Source organism: Sorex araneus, chromosome 4 (genome assembly GCF_027595985.1).
Source record: "Sorex araneus isolate mSorAra2 chromosome 4, mSorAra2.pri, whole genome shotgun sequence".
Lineage (NCBI taxonomy): Eukaryota > Metazoa > Chordata > Mammalia > Eulipotyphla > Soricidae > Sorex > Sorex araneus.
Window position 1 is genome coordinate 209,632,331 of NC_073305.1, and position 13,953 is coordinate 209,646,283.

At 39.5% G+C, this 13,953-nt stretch overlaps 1 protein-coding gene across 1 annotated transcript in view; it reads left to right on the forward strand.

Annotated features, from left to right (window-relative positions):
* Window positions 1–13,953, forward strand: part of LOC101548908 (phospholipid-transporting ATPase ABCA3-like) — a 70,617-nt gene that overhangs the window by 15,241 nt on the left and 41,423 nt on the right. Inside the window, exons 6-14 of the mRNA XM_055136795.1 lie at window positions 282–398; window positions 922–1,039; window positions 5,905–6,078; window positions 6,912–7,090; window positions 8,739–8,873; window positions 10,876–11,005; window positions 12,509–12,663; window positions 12,894–13,049; window positions 13,572–13,782. Coding sequence (XP_054992770.1) covers window positions 282–398; window positions 922–1,039; window positions 5,905–6,078; window positions 6,912–7,090; window positions 8,739–8,873; window positions 10,876–11,005; window positions 12,509–12,663; window positions 12,894–13,049; window positions 13,572–13,782 — 1,375 coding nt within the window. The remainder of the gene's footprint in view (window positions 1–281; window positions 399–921; window positions 1,040–5,904; window positions 6,079–6,911; window positions 7,091–8,738; window positions 8,874–10,875; window positions 11,006–12,508; window positions 12,664–12,893; window positions 13,050–13,571; window positions 13,783–13,953) is intronic.

A 13,953-nucleotide genomic window follows, 5' to 3' on the forward strand; every position in this document is an offset into this window, starting at 1 on the left:
CGGTGGAGAATGGGCACTGGTGCAGGGATGGGTACTCGATCATTGTATGACTGAAACGCAAGTACGAAAGTTTGTAAATCTGTAACTATACCCCATGGTGATTCATTTATATATATATATATATATTTTTTTTTTAAAGTGTTTCTCTCTGAACATTTAGATCATGTCATAGTTTTGGTAACTGTTTTAGATTTAATCTTACCAAGTCCCCTCATGGAGAGTGAATTTCATAAGATGGCTTTTTTTTTTTTCTGACATTGGTTATGTTAACTCTCCTACAGGAGTACCAGCTCTTGATTGGACTCAGTAATTGGATGCTCTGGGCTGCCTATTTTGTTACATACCTTGCTTTTTACCTCATTGACATTTTTGTGATTTGTATAATTTTCTGTTATAAGGTAAGTGTCTAAATGAAGAATGTTATAGCCAGACTTTGAGAGAAAAAGAGTCATGGTGTAGGTCTCCTGGATAAAGGCCACTAGAGAATTAAAATGAGCCAAGTTAGTTTAAAGATAGCCTTCCCAGGGGTTGGAGTAGGTAGGGCGTTTGCCTTGCATGTGGCCAACCTGGGTTCTATAAGGTCCCATAAGGTCCCCTGAGCACCACCAGGAGTAACTCCTGAGTGCAGATCCAGGAGTAACCCCTGAGCATTGCCAGGTGGTGAACTCAGAGCTTTCAAAGGTCCTTTGGTATTCTTCACATGACCTTGTTCCAGTGGTAGGGGCTCTCTTCCTTCCTAAGGGTCCTGCCATTCTCTGGGCCTAAAATTCTACATTTCAGTGGTTTTCCAGGCTGAACCTCACAGGTGAATCCTGTGTCTCAAAGGCCTTTGTGCTTTGGGGATGGTTTAGATGAACATTACCCCTTTCTCTCTCTGCCTGCGGCAGCATGACTAAACTGTGTTCCTGATCATTTTGCCAGCTTAAACCGAAGGCAATCTTCCAATACAGTGATCCATCTCTGATCTTTGTCTTTTTGCTGTGTTTTGCCTTTTCTACAATATTCTTCAGCTTCATGGTTAGCACATTCTTCAATAGAGGTGAGTCTAAACTTCTGGAAAAGTCCTTCAGTGATGTAGGAAGGACCACATTTGGACACTCCTGAATCTGAATTTTTTTTCCTACCTTATCAATAGTCTCCATTTATATTCTGTTTCGTGATGGTGGTGGTTTGTGTTGGGGTTGGGTGGGGGGAGTACACCTGACAGAACTTACTCCTGGCTCTGTGCTCAGGGTTCATTCCTGGCAGGCTCAGGGACCACATTGGGTGATGGAGATGGAACCTTGGTATGCCACTTACCTTACCTCCTGTACCATTTCTCTGTTCCCTCCTGTTTAAAAAAGAAAAGAGTGATGACAATGCAATTCATGTACAAATGGATTTGAAAAATGACACTATGCTTGGGATTTCTTCCTACACTTTAGCTGGTACTTCAACAAAGAATGTCTCCATGTTACTGTTATAGTGGGTGCAGATGAAAAATGATGTTGTTTGGGATTTCTTCCTAAGCTGGTACTGCAAATAATGTCTTTATGTAACTGCTAAAGTCGTGGGTGCAGAGTCTAGATTCTAGTTATCAAGCAGTTAACATTGAAACCCAGGAGCTGGAGATGGAATGACCAGATGCAGAAAAGAATTTTAAGATGAAGGCAAAGAAAAGAAGGCTGGGAAGCACCTGGATTATGGGGCGGAGTCTCCTTAAAGCAAGAATCCAGAGGAAGACAGACCTCTTTACCCTGTGACACCTTCTTAACAAGCAGAGTGTGGGAGTTGGGAACTGAGTGAGAATTCTTCATTGAGTTTAAAATAGTTGGGTTGATAAAACAGAGGGAGGATGTTGAGATGACGTCTTCCGGTTGTTTGGTCAAGTAATTCACCCCCATAACTTGGGCCACCCAGGGTTATCAGACACCACCACTCAGGCACACTTTTGTGATCGTCTATGCAAGTCATTCCTTTCCTTTGGGCCATATTTCTATTCCCTTTTTGTCCCTATTGCAACTACTGTCAGGAAGGTTTAAGATTAAGGTGGCTTCAGTATATTCTACTGGAGGATCTAAAGTGTTTCTTTGAAAAAAAAATTTTTTAATTGATTGAGATTCTGTGTTTTCACAATACTACTTTACATTCCCAGATCTTTTGTCAAATATTAGCTTACAATAGGCCTGAGGATCTGCCTCTGGTCTCTCAATTCTATTCCACTGATCTGATAGTCTGTCTTTATTCCAGAACCGCTGTCATGATTGCTATAGATTTATAACAATTTTAAATTAGGGAAATAAAAAACTCCAGTCTTCTTTTTCCCTAGGATTTCTTTTGGCTGTGTATGGGTGCATGTATGTGTGTTTGCATGCATGCATGTGTGTTTGTGTGTGTATGTATGTATGTGTGTGTAGCAGGGCAGCTTATTACTTCATATGTATTTTAACAGAAGTTGGTCTATATCTCTGAAAACAGATTGAGGATTTTTTTTTTTGCTTTTTGGGTCACACCCGGCGATGCACAGGGGTCACTCCTGGCTCATGCACTCAGGAATCACCCCTGGCGGTGCTCAGGGGACCATATGGGATGCTGGGATTCAAACCCGGGTTGGCCGCGTGCAAGGCAACCGCCCTACCCGCTGTGCTATCGCTCCAGCCCCAGATTGAGGATTTTTAAGTGACATTAATTCTTTTACATTACAAAATTATCCAGTCTGTACAGTGCTTTGGGAAGAGTGGCCAGTTTGATAATATCAACCCTTCAAATCCTTGAAAAAATGAATGTTTATGTTTCTATCTTCTATTTCTTTTAGAAGTAGCACTGCTTTGTATGTCTTTTATCTTGTTTGTAAGGATATTTCTAGGTATTGGAGTTCTTAAAGGACAACTGTAAATGGAATTTAAAAATATATATGCATATATATATTCCTCTTCTGCTTTATTGTTTACATGGATCTTTGTGTGTTCATTTTGAAGCCTGCCACTTTACTGTACAAGTATTGTTTCTAGGAATTCTTTTTTTTAGTACTTATTCTCTTTTGTGCTTTTTAAGTATAGTATCATGTCACCTGCAAATAGGAATAGTTTTAAGTTACTCTTTTTGAATCTAGGTCCTCTTTAAGAGCTCTTTCTTGCTTAATTTCTATGACAAGGTCTTTTAACACAATATTGAATAGTAGCAATAAAAGTTGACAAACTTGTATTCTACCTGATCTTAGAGGGAAGACTTTGAGTATTTTTCTCACTGAGTATAGTGTTAATTGTGGGTTTGTGGTAAATAGTTTTAAGGAAAGTTTGAGAAAGTAACTTCTCGTGTAGAAGCTTCTTAGTATAATATAGTCCCATTTGTTTATCTCTGTTTACATTTGGTTGGTCAGTGGTGTGCCATCTTTGAAGATACCTTTAGCTTCAATATTGTGGAGGGTTTTGCCGACCTTGTCTTCAATGTACCTTATGACTCTGGTCTGATGTTGAGGTCTTTAATCCATTTTGATCTAACTTGTGTGCATGGTGTTAGGTTGAGGTCTAAGCCCATTCTTTTGTATGTCATTGTCCAGTTATGCCAGCACCATTTGTTAAAGAGGCTTTCCTTGCTCCACTTCACATTTCTTGCTCCCTTATGAAAGATTAGATGATCATACATTTGGGGTTGTGTGTAGGGATATTCCACCCTGTTCCATTGGTCTGTGGCTCTGCCTTTGTTCCGTACCATACTGTTTTAATTCTTACCACTTTGTAATAGAGTTTGAGGTTGGGGAGGGTGATGCCTCCCATTGTCTTTTTCCCAAGAATTGCTTTAGCTATTCATGGACATTTATTGTTCCATATGAATTTCAGGATTGCTTGATCCATTTCTTTGAAGAATTTCATGGGTATCCTTATAGGGATTGCATTGAATCTGTATAATGCTTTGGGGAGTATTGCCATTTTGACAATGTTGATTCTCCCTATCCATGAGCAGGGGATATGTTTCCATTTCCCCATGTCCTCTTTTATTTTGTGGAGTAGTGTTTTATAGTTTTCTTTGTAGAGGTACTTTACTTCCTTAGTTAAGCTGATTCTGAGGTACTTGATTTTATGGGGCATGATTGTGAACGGGATTGCTTTTTTCCTGTCGCTTTCCTCTGTCTCGTTATTTGCATATAGGAAGACCATGGACTTTTTGGTATTGATTTTATAGCCTGCGACTTTACTGTACAAGTCTGTTGTTTCTAAGAGTTTCTTGGTGGAGACTTTAGAATTCTCTAGGTATAATATCATGTTGCATGAACGTTCTGCAATCGGAGGCGCTGAGATAGGAACGCGGAAGAAATAATCACTGATTGGAGGACTAAGGCTCGCTCTGGCTCTTAGCAAAGGCAGAGGGCCTCGTGGACCTCCTTTTATTGATCATGGTACCTCTAAAGGGCGCAATATAGTGACGTCACCAAAGGCATCAAAAAATGTTACAGGGAGAACATTGAGACAATGGAACATATTGTTTCCTTGTATGGGTAGGTCTATAGCCTCGGGAAAGAATACAGAACTGAGAAGGAAAAGATACAAACCGAAACTGAAACCTTCTACAGGCACCTGGATTTACATCCCAAAGACTAGGCTGTGCTTGCCACTTCAAATACAAACTGGGCAGGCACCTGAAATCTGCATCCCAAAGACAAAGCTGGGCCTGCACCTGAAATCTACAATTTACAATATCAAAGGTCAGGCCTGGCTAACACCATCTGCATGTCAAAGACCAGCCAGGCTTCTGTGAGAGAAGGAAAAACTGCTCTTTTCAGTATTCTGAAATTATTTTTCTGAAGGCAGCTTGAAGGGGGAAAATGTTCAGCTTCATCCAAACCAGTCAGGACACACGAGAAGTCTCGCCCATTTTCATGGGTCCCTATGTTCCTGTCCGTAGCACGGTACAGTATACATGGGCTCGCCCTGATAGCTCAGTCCAGCCCCAACAATATCATATCATCTGCAAATAGCGAGAAGAGAGCTTGATTTCTTCCTTTCCTATCTGGATGCCTTTAATATCTTTTTCTTGCCTAATTGCTATTGCAAGTACTTCCAGTACTGTACTGAAGAGAAGTGGTGAGAGTGGGCATCCTTGTCTTGTCCCTGATCTTATAGAAAAGGCCCTTAGTTTTTCCCTGTTGAGGATAATGCTTGCCATAAGATTGTAGTAGATGACTTTGACTATCTTGAGGAAAGTTCTTCAAAACGTATTTTGGTGAGAGTTTTCATCATAAAAAAGTGTTGGATCTTGTCAGATGCTTTCTCTGCATCTACTGATATGATCATATGGTTTTTACTTTTACTTTTGTTGACAGGATGGATGGGCTGGAGCGATAGCACAGCAGGTAGGGCGTTTGCCTTGCACGTGGCAGGCCTGAGTTTGATTTCTCCACCCCTCTCGGAGAGCCAAGCAAGCTACCAAGAGTATCTCGCCTGCTTGTCAGAGTCCAGCAAGCTCCCTGTGGTGTATTCGATATGCTAAAAACAGTAACAAGAAGTCTCACAATGGAGACCTTACTGGTGCCCACTCGGGCAAATCGATGAGCAATGGGATGACAGTGACAGTGACAGTGGCCTTCTAGACACATATTGTTGAGAGTTGTTTTTTTTTTTTTTTTAACTATGAAGGAGTGTGGAATCATGTCAAATGTTTTCTCTGCATCTACTGATATCATGAGTTTTATTTTTCCTTTTATTGTTATAGTGTATTACATTGACTTGTATCGATTAAACCATCCATGTATCCCTGGGATAAATCCTCCTCAATTGTGGTACATAAGTTTTGTATTGCATAGCAACTTAGACAGCAATAGTAAACAAAAGAGACTTTTTAAAAAATTCTTGAGGTGCTTATTTTAGTACTCTCATACTAAAACAAAGATATTTGCATCTGAGGTTATAATCCCCTTTTTATTTGCAGTATATTTTGCTGTCAGTCTTGGAGGTTTCATTTGCATGGCCTTCTACTTTCCATCTTCTTTTGTCATTGCAAAATTGGGAGAGATGTCATTCTTACAGAGGCTTATTTCCTGTCTCAGCTCAAATACCGCAATGGCAGTGGGAGTGAGCTTCCTAATCAGGGCAGAAAAACATGGTGAGTATTTAACTTGTGATTTCTCAATGCTCCCACGTGATAGTTTAAAATTTTTGGTTAATAATGACTTAGTCTCCTTCAAAATATGACAACTATTTTATGCAACTATCTCCAACACATGAGTGCTTCCATCTTCTCTACAAAAATTTACTACAGCTTTGGGGCTGGAGCGATAGCACAGCGGGTAGGGCGTTTGCCTTGCACGCGACCGACCCGGGTTCGAATCCCAGCATCCCATATGGTCCCCTGAACACGGCCAGGGGTGATTCCTGAGTGCAGAGCCAGGAATAACCCCTGTGCATCGCCAGGTGTGACCCAAAAAGCAAAAAAAAAAAAAAATTTTTAAAAATTTACTACAGCTTTGTTAGGTTCCCCTTATTCCATTTGGAGTTAAATGCCCATTGTTTATTTGTCAGGGAGAAAATAGCCCGGTTCTGCTTTTAGTAACTTTTTTCTTCTTCTATCTTTGTTTAAAATTATTCCAGCCATTTGTTAGGTAATATGAATCTCTGTTTCAATAATTGCTTTTCCAAAATAATATTGTATTCAGTGAAATTTTAGCATGAGAAACAGTCATCATATTAACCCGTGGGTCTGTTTATTTTTCTGACTTGCATTTAATATATTTCAACTTTGTTTTACTCATAACTAGTAAATGTGTTTAGCACACACAGAGTAGGCAGCATCTTGCATGCTATGACATAAAGTGTAATAGTATAAGAAAATAGCTAAGTAAAGTAAAAATATATATTAGCACATTTCTTCTTTAATGACATAGATAAATAATTCTGTTTAGATCTACTGGCACCTAAGTGTCTTTTGTTATCTCTTAGAAATCGGACTTAAATGGAGTAACGTCTTCGAACCAATCAAAATTGAGGGGTTTCATTTTGGCCATATACTAGGAATGTTGTTATTTGATGGTTTCTTGTATGGCATTGTGGCCTGGTATGTAGAAGCTGTTTTTCCAGGAGAGTACGGTGTGCCTAAACCTTGGTACTTTTTTGTAAAGGTGAGTTTTAATACTTCTGTTACTGAGAGAGGTCACACTTCTTATAAATTTGTTCTGTGATTTCTATAAAAAACAATTTTACATTAACTTTCCAGTTATTTAAATCAATAAACAAAATCACTGTATCACTGTCATCCTGTTGCTCATTGATTTCTTGAGCGGGCACTAGTAATGTCTCCATGGTGAGACTTGTTGTTACTGTTTTTGGCACACTGAATATGCCATGGGTAGCTTGCCAGGCTCTGCTGTGCGGGCGGGATACTCTCGGTAGCTTGCCGGGCTCTCCGAGAGGGAATAGATAAATAAATGTCTTATTTCCATCATTCTAACCACACTAGTTTATTAAAATCTTCGAGCACATTTAATACTACATGGTTCATGGTTGGAAGCTTGCCACAAGTACGGGGTGGGGGCAGTTAGGACAGAGAAGAAACCACTATGATAGTGATAGTTGGAAATAATCACTCTGGATGAGAGCTGAGTGCTGAAAGGAGGTAAAGGGATATACATGATAACCTTTCTGTACCTATATTGCAAACCACAGTGCTCAAAAGGGAAGAGAGAGAGAGAGAGAAAGAGAAGGAGGATAGAGAAGAGAGAAAGGAGAGAGAGAGAGGAGAGAGGAGAGAAAATAAAAGTGTCTGCCTTAGAGGCAGGTGGGGGCCTGGGATGGGGGTTGTTAATGGGAGGGAAACTGGGGGCACTGGTGGAGGGAAATGTACACTGGTGAAACTGGTGAAAGGAAGGGTGTTGGAACATGGTATGACTGAAACTCAATCATGAACAACTTTGTAACTGTGTATCTTACAGTGATTCAATTAAAAGAGTTTATATAAACATATATTATGTGTGTCATGGTCTTCAAACCCAGGCTCTTCAAATTTTGAATTTCATATATTTTCAATTGAGAACCTCATAAAGGATTGAAATTTGGCATAATAATGATATAAAGTGAGTTATAGATGCTAACTAGAGGAGATTAATTATGTACCATATCTGGGTACTAATCACTACTTTATTTCCTTATTTTTTCCCAAATTCCTTAGTCAGATCCATTGCAAAGTTGGGAGCATGAACATCTTGTCCTCACTTATCAATATTTTTCATTACTTACATTGACTTGGGCTGGAGCAATAGCACAGTGGGTAGGACGTTTGCCTTGCACGTGGCCGAAAGTTCAATTCCTCTGTCCCTCTTGGAAAGCCCAGCAAGCTACCGAGAGTATCCCACCCACATGGCAGAGCCTGGCAAGCTACTGTGTCGTATTAGATATGCCAAAAACAGTAACAACAAGTCTCACGATGGAGACATTACTGGTGCCCGCTCGAGCAAATCGATGAACAATGGGACGACAGTACTACAGTGCTACTTACATTGATTTACATATTGCTAGAATATTTCTTAGAAAGTAATAAAATAATTTTACTACTACTATGCCATAGTTTTGAAGTTACTTTGTCTTTCTTGGGCAATTAATGACTTATATAGTATACTCTGATTTTATACTTATAAAATGCAGATAAATTAGTTCCAAAATTCAATCCCATAACATTTTAAAGCAGTTTTAATACAATGATCCTAGGCTAAAGCAGTTTCTAATATTTCACTTCTCAGTATTACAATGAATCATTTCTAAAATCCTTCTTAGTACTCTTACTGGTGCGGAGAATATTCAAAGGCGAGCACGGAGAGAAGCCAACATGAAGATACAACCCCAAATCAGTGTTTTGAAAACGAGCCTACTGATTTGACAGCAGGAATACAAATAAAAAATTTGTGGAAGGTATTGTTTCAAATCATTTTTTTCTAAAAATAAGTCACAGTTAATCACATATGTTTGTTACTGAAAATGTCAATGGAAAGATCCCATGATAGTAAAAGCATCATAGTTATCCTGGAGAAAGATTCAAATAAAATATTTCCGTAAATGTAAGAAAAGTCACATCAGTTTTTCTTAAGAAACATTTAGGTTTTCTATCATCTATAATGATGATGATGATAATCATCCCGTTGATCATTGATTTTTTTCGAGTGATCTCAGTAGCGTCTCCAATCATTCTAGCCCTGAGATTTTAGAAGCCTCCCTTTACTCATCCTTCCCAATGGTGCCACATTGGAGGCTCTTTCAGGGTCAGGGGAATGGGACCCATCATTGTTACTGGTTTTGGCATATGAATATGCCACGGGGAGTTTGCCAGGTTCTCCCGTGTCGGGAGGAAACTGTCGGCAGCTTGCCAGGTTATCCGAGATGGAGAACTAGGCTATCAGATGTCGCTTCTGGGAGCTTGGTTTTATAGTCTCTGGATGTTGGCCATTGGTGGGATTACACAGTGCCGGGGGCAGTTTCTGGGTGTGACTGCCTAGCTACTAGAAAATGGAGGATCTGGGTGGAAGAAGCCCAGTCCCGATCCGAGCAGGCTTGGAGATCTCAGTCCCAGGTCCCACACACCTGGGTTCCTCTGCCGGTTCCTTCATACATGAGGCTTGTCCAAAGGGCCTTGAGCATGTCTTCTATACCTGTTCTGATTTTGAAAAGTAAAGACAAGAAGTATATTACTGCTTGAGTGTGGGAACCCTGATTTATGTTTAGAAATGTTTTGCATTTATTTCTTTATTAATGTCTAGGCTTTCAAAGGGCTGGAGCGATAGCACAGCGGGTAGGGCGTTTGCCTTGCACGCGGCTGACCTGGGTTTGATTCCTCTGTCCCTCTCGGAGAGCCCGGCAAGCTACCGAGAGTATCCCGCTCGCACAGCAGAGTCTGGCAAGCTACCAGTGGCGTATTCGATATGCCCAAAAATAGTAACAACAAGTCTCACAATGGAGATGTTACTGGTGTCTGCTCAAGCAAATCGATGAACATTGGGATGACGGTGCTACAGTGCTACCGGCTTTCAAAATGTGAAAGGGTGGAAAGGAACCTAATCTCTGTTTAACTTGATCAACAGCAGGCATGTAGTAACAAGGTAACCTGTATGTTTTCTGACTTGACTTGATTTCAAATTTCCAGGTTTAGTTTATCTTGTAAGCTTCAAAAAAAATAAGAATATTTTTCATGCAAGTTCCACTAATTTTAGATGTTTTTATGTTCCTTGACTCCCTTCTGCTTCTGTTATATGCTCTTCCAGTTTTGTGAAAGCAAACCAATTGTATCCAAGTCTTGTCTCTGGTTTCTGTATGAACCCATGTACCTCAAGCAGCTTTTTGTTTGTTTGTTTGTTTGTTTGATTGATTGATTTTTGAGTCACACTCAGGGATGCACAGGGGTTCCTCCTGGCTCTGCACTCAGGAATTACTACTGGCAGTGCACAGGGTACCATATGGGATGCAGGGAATCGAACCTGGGTCGGCCGTGTGCAAGGCAAATACCCTACTTGCTGTGCTATCGCTCCAGCCCCTCAAACAGTTTTTAAGGTGTTAATAATACACAGTAAATATTGGAGATAGATGGGTTTGGTACCAAGAATGAAAGTTTTATCCCTAAATGGGAATGATAATTTTCCATTTAGGTGTAACTTTCCCGTAAGATTTTCCTCTGAGAAGTGCACACTCCTTGTACTGCTCCTAGACTTTCGTGTCATAGTTCATAAGTATTCTTAGAAGAGTCAGAAACCCTCTGTTTAACATTTGCTGGTTTATTTAGTCATTCATTCTTGATTCTGGGCATGGAACAGTGAAGGAGCTAGATAGGTCTGATGGAATTACGTTTTAATGTGAATAAAAGTCAATTGAGAAATGAAAAAGTGATGACAACATATAAAGTTAATATTTGTGGCTTCCCCCACAGGAATTTACTTCACGTAATACAGTCAAAGTAGCTGTACAAAACTTAAATTTGAATTTATATGAGGGGCAGATTACTGTTCTCCTAGGAAACAATGGGGCAGGAAAATCCACTACTCTCTCCATTCTCACAGGTGTGTAAACGCTTACCTTTGCACAGAAGTTTTCCTTTTCAGACACTGTAGAAGAAGTTTATAAAATATCTATATATCCTTTTGATTTAAACAGCTTAATCTCTTTGAAATATCTATAAATACCTTCCATAATCTATTTTGTTTTTAAGTTGTAAGTTATTATCATAAGGCTTAAAGGCTGAGTTAATATTTTTAGGTATTTTTTAAGTTTATTTTTTATTTTTCAAATATTTTTAATGAATCACCGTGAGGTACAGTTACAGACTTACAAACTTTCATGCTTATGTTTCAGTCATACAATGATCGAGTACACATTCCTCCACAAGTGCCCATTCTCCACCACCTCTGTTCCTCTACTGTAAGGTGTAATCTGTGGACTTTTAACACTACTCTTCATCATTGTATTGAAGATTCTAGCCAGAGCAACTAGGAAATAAATGGATTTAAATAGGAAAAGAAGTAAAACTATAACTCCAAGTGAGAAAACAATTTAATAGAAAATTCTGAAAACTTAACTAAAAACCTAGTAGACTATTAATACAGTAAAATGACAGGTCAGAAAATCAGTATACAAAATTTTCTTGCATTTGTAAACAATAGATTAGAAAAATTGATAAAATAATAGCAATGATCATCATCATCATCCCGTTGATTGTCGAATGTCTCGAGCAGTCTCAGTAACGTCTCCATTCATCCTAGCCCTGAGATTTTAGAAGCCTCTCACTACTCATCCTTCCCAACGAATGCCACATTGGAGGCTCTTTCAGGGTCAGGGGAATGAGTCCCAGCATTGTTACTGGTTTTGGCATATGAATACACCATGGGGAGTTTTCGAGGCTCTCCCATGTGGGCAGGAAACTCTGGTAGCTTGCTAGGTTCTCCCAGAGGGAGAAGCAGGCTATAAGATATCAGCTATAAGATAATAGCAGTTATAATCACATTAAAATGAATAATGAATAAGGGGTTTGGAGAAATAGAACAGAGTTTAATACACACACTTGCCTGTAGTCTGGTTCAATCGCTGTCAAGACGTTTCCCACACATTGTGCCGCTCAACTCTGTGTGTTTCTGGTTGTGGAGGTGGCCAGGTAATCCCCAGTACCACAGAGCCCAAGCATCATCATGTCCTTTTGGCCCTAGAATTCAGAACCAGCCCAGCTGGGGGGATTCATGAGGATGGGGCCTCCGGCCTCCTGAGTACCATTTTTGGAAACCCTCCACCAAATGAATTAAGTACCTGGGAATAATGTAACAAAAGAGGTTAAACGCTTGTATATTTAAGTCTATAGGTCATTGGTAAAGGAAATAGAAGAGTACAACGAGTTGGAAATTTGTTTAGAACAACTCACAGTTAAAATGCCCAAAGCATTAGATATAATTGTCAGAACCCCTGGGCCATCTTTAGGGAAACAGAATAAGCATCATTGTAATTTATAGAGAACCACAGAAGACCTCAAATGCCCAAAGCAATTCTGTGATTATAACTTCTGTTTTTATTTTTAGGTTTCTATCCTGCTACCAGTGGAGAGGCCTATGTTAATGGGTATAATGTCTCAGAACAGATAGTTGAAATCCGAAAAAGCTTGGGCTTATGTCCCCAGCAGAACTTATTATTTAATCATATGACAGTATCAGAACAACTTTATTTCTATTGTGTGGTGAGTCAACATGTCCTTTCCGGTCAGTATATTGATGGCTTTGAGTCAGTTACCACTCTCCATTCTTATTTTTAGAAAGTTCAAAGTAAGTTTTTGGTGAATTGTACTTTAAACAGAGAAGGGCAAAGGGAAGCTGACACTATATAGAGCATGTAGGAAAAGCACTGACATAATATGTTGCTACGGGAAAAATTAGAAGCATCACATTAAACTCGGTCTCCTCTTTTCAGTTAAAAGGAGTACCTAAAAGTATAAGATATGTGGAAATTGACCAAATGCTTACTACCTTCCACCTCCTAGAAAAGAGTGATGAGTGTGCAGAATTGCTGAGTGGTGGAATGAAACGCAAGGTCTCTATCATTATAGCACTTATAGGTGGTTCGAAGGTAAGAGAAAATAAAAAGAGATATTTATGAGAGAGAGGGAGAGAAGGGGAGGAGAGGGAAAGAGAAAGAGAGAACACACACAAAAAATAGATCTTAACAGCCAGCCTGGGTTCTTTATTGTCCCTTGAGCACAGAGCCAGGACTAAGCACTAAGCACCACCTTGTGTGGCCCCCAAACTGAAAAATATTACTACTACTACTACTACTACTACTACTACTACTACTACTACTACTACTACTACCACTACTACTACTACTACTACTACTACTACTACTCTCAAGATCTAATAAATTACTAATCAATCAAAGGAACCCTACCCGCAAGAAATGAATTCCCAGGCAAAATTCATATTACCAAACTAGTTGTTATATAACAATCCTGTGTATGGCATTACTTCATCCTTACTGATTCTAAACATGCTAATTTATGCAAATGACTAAGAAAGCAAAACCAGACCAAGCCTGTTCGTGGCACTAGTTAATGTTTAGCAATGATCAGCTACTGTTTCTTCTGATCCTTAGGTGGTGATACTTGATGAACCAACATCTGGTATGGACCCAGCCTCAAGGAGGTCCACCTGGGATCTCCTTCAGCATCATAAAAAGGATAGGACCATGTTATTGACCACTCACTACATGGATGAAGCTGATGCCCTGGGTGACCGCATTGCCATCATGGTCAATGGGTCCTTGCGGTGCTGTGGATCTCCTATGTTCCTGAAAAATTTATTTGGTCTCTCTTCTTTGGTTTATTCTTTAAACATTGTTGTCTCATGCTTTTACATAATTTTCATGAAGATTGATGTTTTAATAGCCTTCTAACAATTTTCTCTACATAGTATTATCTCATATAGTTTTAACCTTTTTCTGTGTCGTTGCTCTATGTACTTTTTAATGCCAAGAT